This window comes from Eriocheir sinensis, chromosome 4 (genome assembly GCF_024679095.1).
Source record: "Eriocheir sinensis breed Jianghai 21 chromosome 4, ASM2467909v1, whole genome shotgun sequence".
Classification (NCBI taxonomy): Eukaryota; Metazoa; Arthropoda; class Malacostraca; order Decapoda; family Varunidae; genus Eriocheir; species Eriocheir sinensis.
The window spans coordinates 24,715,291-24,721,786 of record NC_066512.1 but is presented as its reverse complement, the minus strand read 5'-3'; the positions used below and the strand labels follow the sequence as shown (position 1 = coordinate 24,721,786).

Genomic DNA, 6,496 nt, shown 5'->3' with positions numbered 1-6,496 from the left:
GTCCTCTTTCCCTCCCTTTCTTTTCCCTCCTTCTGCTCTTCCCTCCCTTTCCCTTATTCTCTCTCTTTTTTTTCCTCCATTTCTTTCCTCACTTGTCATCGCATCAGCTTACTCTTTCTCCTCTTTCCTCCTCCTTTTCCTCTTCCTCCCCGTCCTTTTCCCTCTCTCTCTCTTTCCTCCGTTCTGTCAATTCACCTCCTTAATCTTTCCTCCCCTTTCCTCCATCACCTCCTCCCCTTTACCTCATTCTCTTTCCTCACCCTCCACGCTCATCTTCCAACTCTCCCTCCTCCTCCTCCACTTTCCCTCCCTCCCCACGCCCCTGCACCCTCCCCCTCGCCCTCCGCTGCCCCTGGGTGCTTGCGGAAGGGCACACACGCGTATATATACCCGCGGGACGCCTTGGGAGACAGCAGTCCTTCGCAGGGAACCGCAGAAGAAGGAAGTCAAGAGTTGAGAGTTGAATCTTCGTTTTGTCTCTCTCTCCTTGTCACACTTCGTCAATCAGTCATGAAGGTAGAGAGGATTGGAGAGTGACAGAGTGGAGATGATTTCGATAGGGATGTGGTTTAGGTTTTGTTAGTTAGTTAGTTAGTTGGTTAGTCTTTTCTTTTTGTTACTTTATGTTTTTGAGTTATCTTAATTTTGTGTTGTTGCTGTTGTTGGTCATAGGGAGTACAAAGACGAGGAGACTATCAGAAATATAGTTTAGCTTTAGTCAGTCAGTCAGTCAGTCAGTTAGTCAATCACTCATTCAGTTAGTCAGTCACTTCCTCAACTTTTGTTCAGTGGTTTATGTTTTGTATTTTTTTTGTTATTTTGTTATATATGAAGAAAAAAATACACAAATTCAGTTAGTTCACGAATATTCACTCAGTAAGTCAGTCAGTCAGTCAATCACTTATTCAACTTTTCTTTAGTGATTTATGTCTTGTATTTTTGTTGTTATTTTTTTTTTATATATGGAGAGAAAAAAAGATTGATTGACACAAATTCAGTTAGTTAACGAATATTCAGTCAGTCAGTCAGTCAGTCAGTCAGTCAATCACTTATTCAACTTTTCTTTAGTGATTTATGTTTTGTATTTTTTTTGTTATTTTTATATATATATGGAGAGAAAAAAAGATTGATTGACACAAATTCAGTTAGTTAACGAATATTCAGTCAGTCAGTCAGTCAACTATCTATTTCATCATTTATTTCATTTTTAGTCTTGCCTTTACTTTTGGTTTTATGGTTTAAAGAAAAGGAGAAGGAAAGAGTAATAGAAGTGCAATTCACGTTTAATCATTCAGCCATTCAGCCAATTTTTCAGACAACGATTTTCCTCAGTACACACACACACACACACACACACACACACACACACACACACAAAATCAGTGGTATGGACTTGAAGCATAGCGTGATGACATTTATTACGTTATGTGTCAGCAGGGTGAGGGGGGGAAGGGGTGGGGCGGCGGGGAGGGAGGGAAAGGGGAGGAGGAGGAGGGAAGAGTGGGAAGATGAGCGTAAAGAAAAGAAAACATGCTCCCCTCTCCTATAAAATGACAACCTCCCCTTCTCCCCTACTGAAAGACAACCCCCTCTTCTCCCCACCTTCCCCTGTAAACACCCACCCTCCTAACTCCCCACACCCACCCATTAAACGTCTCCCTCTTATTCCAGCCTCCCCAATAAGCACCCCCTCCCTCCTTCTCCCTCTTCTCCCCACCTTCCCCTGTAAACAACCACTCTCCACACTCCCCACACCCACTCATTCAACATCTCCCTCTTATTCCAACCTCCCCACTAACCACCCCCTTCCTCCTTTCCCTTCGTCAGGTGATGGTAGCAATCCTCAGCGTGGCGGCGGCGGTGACGGTGGCGGTGGGGGCTGACCTCGGCTACGGCTATGAGGGCCCCGCATCTTCCGGCGCTGGGGGTCAGGACTACGCCGGGGCCGCTTCCTCTGGGGCAGGCTCCGGTAGTGGTGGCCCCGCGCAGTACGGCTTCCAGTACGATGTGGATGACCAGCCTTCAGGGAACTTCTTCGGGCACCAGGAGGAACGAGATGGCGACAGGACGGAGGGAAGGTGGGTGAGGTGGAATGGGTGGATGAATGCTTGTTGTTGTTGTTGTTATTGTTTTTTTTTACAACAAAGGAGACAGCTCAAGGGCACATACACACAAAAAAAGGAAACAATAATAGCAAAAAAGCCCGCTACTCGCTGCTCCTGAAAAAAGAATCAAAAGAGGTGGCCGAAAGAGAGGTCAGTTGCTGTTGTTATTGTTGTTGTTGTTGTTGGTATTGATGTTCTTTTTCTTCTTCTAGCTGTTGTTGTTTTTCTTCTTCTTTGTCTTCTTGTTTATCTTCTTGTTCTGTGCGTGAGAAGATAATTGTTGGCTGCTAGTTCCTCTTATTTTCCTTGTTTTTGTTCTTGTTCTGTGGGTGAAGTAGTGACTGGTGTTCCTCTGCTTGTTATTCTTGTTCTTGTTTTTCTTGTTCTTGTTCTGTGGGTGAAGAAGTGACTGGTGCTTCTCTGCTTGTTCCTCTTGTTCTTCTTGTTCTGTGGGTCCATGAACAACCGGTGCCTGGATTGCTTTTCTTGTTCTTTTTGCTCCGGCTTCTGTTCTTGTTGTTGTTTTTGTTCCGTGGGTGAAGGAATAACTTTTGCCTTTTTCCTTTCTTCTTGTCTTCTTCTTCTTATTATTCTGTTGGTTGAGGGCTTCTCCTCCCTTTCCTTTCCTTCCCTTCCTCCCTGTGCATCCTCCCTTTCCTTTCCTTCCCTTCCTCCCTGTACATCCTCCCTTCCTTTCTCCTCCTTTCCCTTTCCTTCCCTTCTTCCCTGTGCTTCCTCCCTTTCCTTTCCTTCCCTTCTTCCCTGTACCTCTCTTCCATTTCCTTCCCTTCCTCCCTTCCCTTTCCTTCCCTTCCTCCCTGTGCCTCCTCCCTTCCCTTTCCTTCCCTGTACATCCTCCCTTCCCTTTCCTTCCCTGTACATCCTCCCTTCCCTTTCCTTCCCTTCCTCCTTGTACATCCTCGCTTCCCTTTCCTTCCCTTCCTCCCTATACCTCCTCCCTTCCCTATCCTTCCCTACCGCCGTTACACCCTTCCGTATCTTTTCCCTCGTCAGCTACTACGTCAGGCTGCCCGACACACGCCTCATGAGGGTTGACTACTACGCTGACGAGACAGGCTACCACCCCACCGTCACCTACGAGGGCGAGGCGCAGTTCCCAGACGGCCCCCAGGCGGCCCCCAGCAACGCCTACTCCCAACCCGGCGCCCCAGCCCCCGCCCCCGGCCAGTCGTACGCCCAGCCCGGCCCAGCCCCCGCCCCTGGTCCATCCCCTGGTCAGCTCTACACGCCCCCAGGGAAGTAGATTTGAAGTCCCATTTTTAGCCCCTCACTTATTCGATATTCTGTGTTTTGATCTCTAGCCCCTTGCCCCCGCTCCCCCCCCCTCTGCCCCCACCAGGTTAGGTCATGAGGCGAGGTACTTAATGTTTGTTTAATTATGTGATGTTCTATAGCAATATATTCCTGGATGATTGTATGTATGTGTGTGTGTGTGTGTGTGTGTGTGTGTGTGTGTGTGTGTGTGTTCGAACACCAATATTATTACCACTAACATTACCACTAACACTGACCACTAACCACTATTCTACTACTGCATGAGCTACTAACTCTGCAACACTTACATCCCCAGAAAAAAAACACTTCTTAGAGGAAAATTATTACCACAACCACTAACATTAACACTAACTACTAACTACTATTCTGCCACTATCACTATTACCTACTAACTATGCACTAACACTAACACCTCCAGATACCAACTCGCAAACACTATTCAGAATTACAAACACTTTTTTTTTTGACTTCGTAATCACTAACGTCAACTTAACCTTCCACCACTACCACCAATACAACAACAACAAAAACAACAACAAATAACAATAGCAATACCTTAGTTAAAATCTGTATTAGCTTCCATGTACTCCTTTCTTTTTAGCTTCTGTTGTCATTATAAGAAACTAATACAATCTAGACTCTATGTAATTATGCCTGGAAATGCTCTTTTTGTACTCAAGTTCCTTCAAAGCTTCAACTCATATTAATTAAAACACAACAATCTGGACTATTTAAAATTATCCAGATGTCTAAAAGTGCTGAAAAATCCGTACCGTACTTTTTAATCTCTGTTTCTACATTCATTATTATTAGTATTCTTAAAATCTGAACTGTATGTGTTATGCCTTGAAGTGGTGTGTCGATGTGTGTGTGTGTGTGTGTGTGTGTGTGTGTGTGTGTGTGTGTGTGTGTGTGTTCCAGGTTAACTTTCACCCTTAGTACGTGTTCGAATCTAGTTTTGTAACCTGAAAGAGCTACACAGTATTTATTTATTTATTGTGATGTGCAGATAATCCTTTATACGTAATGATATGATAATAGTACTTTGTAAATAAAAGAACTTGCAACTCCTTGACTTTTCTTTATTGTTAATCAAAAGAAAAAAAGGGTAGTAACGAACCAGGTAAGTCACGGTGTATGGATGTGTGTATGTGTGTATGTGTGATAAGGAGAGAGAGAGAGAGAGAGAGAGAGAGAGAGAGAGAGAGAGAGAGAGAGAGAGAGAGAGAGAGAGAGAGATCAGACTTGTAGTGACCTCGTATCGCAAACAAACATTGCGCCAAAACATGTTCCTGGTACGTGTTGATCGAGCATTGTGTGTGTGTGTGTGTGTGTGTGTGTGTGTAACTCCACCTAATATCACCGTCCATGAATGTATCTAATCTATTTTTGAATGTGACAGTTGTATTGGCATTCACCGACTGCTCAGCCTGTTCCACTCATCTACCATTCTGTTAGTAAGCCAATTTTTGCCTATGTCCCCGTTGGATCTGAATTTATCCAGTTTAAACCCATTACTCCGTGTCCTACCCGGTTCTCTCACCTACAGATCCTTATGAATGTCCCCCTTATTAAAGCTCTTCATCTATTTATAAACTTCGATCATGTCTCCACGCACCTTTCGCCTTTCTAGAGCATGCAAGTTTAACTGTAACTCCTACGTTCTTATGTTCTTATGTTTTTGGCTGTATTCTCTTTTTTCTTTCTCTCTTTTACATTTCCTTTCACTTAACATTTCTTTCCTTCACCAAAACTTAGCCATTTTATTTCCTCAGCCTTTACGCAAATGTCTGTATTTACCTCTCTCTCTCTCTCTCTCTCTCTCTCTCTCTCTCTCTGCGTGTGTGTGTGTGCGTGACTCAAATAATCTTCACACCTCAGTGGAATGCAGTCACAAACCTCCACCCACACTTATCCTCATCGTCCTCCCCTCACCCACCATCACCACAACCAACCACTCTTTTCAACCAATATCTCGGCCAAGAGGACTATAAAGCGGTCTGTATCCAAATATTCACTACATATACATAAAAACGGGTTTAAGCTTCAAATACTGCGTTTTTTTCTCCATAATGAAAGTTCCTAATTAAAACATAAAACCACTATGTATTGTATATAGTCGTAAATGTGAATTACAGTACGAATTACATTGTCTTGATCACGTTTACAGACTTATTGAAGTGACGTAACCAAACACTTTTTAAATAGCCTACACCATGGACACTTCCAGAGGGGACGGATGACTTACGAATATAATACAAACCTTAACGCTACCAGAACGCTACCTTATCATAACGTAAGGTAGTATACATAGTGTGTTTTCTGGGGTGGTACTTGTGGTTTGTGTAGTGCGGTGCCAAGAATAATCAAAATGACCCTTTAACAGACCACATCCTTCACCACACCCAAGCACCCTGTTTTAGGTTATATCACGGCCATTGGTGAGTGTGTGTCGCTGGAAGGGAGTGGAATTGAGGGGAAAGAGAGGAAAGAAAACATCGGGGGTGGAGTCGTATTGATGGAGAGTTTAAAAGGAGAAATAATAGGGAAAGGAAGGTGTGATGTGGTTATGTAGATGTCGGTGGTGTGTGGTGTGCGGTGCTAATAATAGTCATAGTTACCCTTCTATTGACTGGGAACATTTTCTACGAATTGGGCAATGAAAAGAACGATGCTAATTTTTACGTATACTCTTTTATAACTTCAATGTTGTATAAACTCTTAGGGGACGGAAGGGAACGGAAGGGGAGGAAACGGAATGAAGGGGAAGGGAAGGGAGCGTAAGGCAAGGTAATGGAAGGGAAGGGAAGGAAAGGGAATGCAAGATAAAGGAAGGGAAAGGAACGGAAGGGAAGGAAAGGAAAGGGAAGGGAAGGATAGGGTGCGTAAAGTGGGGTAGAGGAAAGAGAGAGAAGGGAAGGGAAGGGAAATGAGGCAAGGTAAAGGAAGGGAAGGGAAGGGAATGGGAAGGAAGGAAAGGAGTGGGAGCGAAAGGGAAGGGAAAGTACGGCTTGTTAAATGAAAGAAAGGGATGGGAAGGCAAGGTAAAAGAAAGGAAGGGAACGGAAGGGAAGGAAAAGGAAGGGATGCGAAGG

The 6,496-nt window shown here is 44.2% G+C and overlaps 1 protein-coding gene across 1 annotated transcript; it reads left to right on the top strand.

Moving 5' to 3' along the window:
- Window positions 1–427: 427 nt before the first annotated feature.
- Window positions 428–4,461, top strand: LOC126980802 (pro-resilin-like). The gene is made up of 3 exons (XM_050831088.1): window positions 428–516; window positions 1,828–2,078; window positions 3,120–4,461. The coding sequence occupies exons 1-3, from the start codon at window positions 511–513 to the stop codon at window positions 3,367–3,369; spliced, it is 507 nt and encodes a 168-aa protein (XP_050687045.1). The 5' UTR covers window positions 428–510; the 3' UTR covers window positions 3,370–4,461.
- Window positions 4,462–6,496: the final 2,035 nt, after the last annotated feature.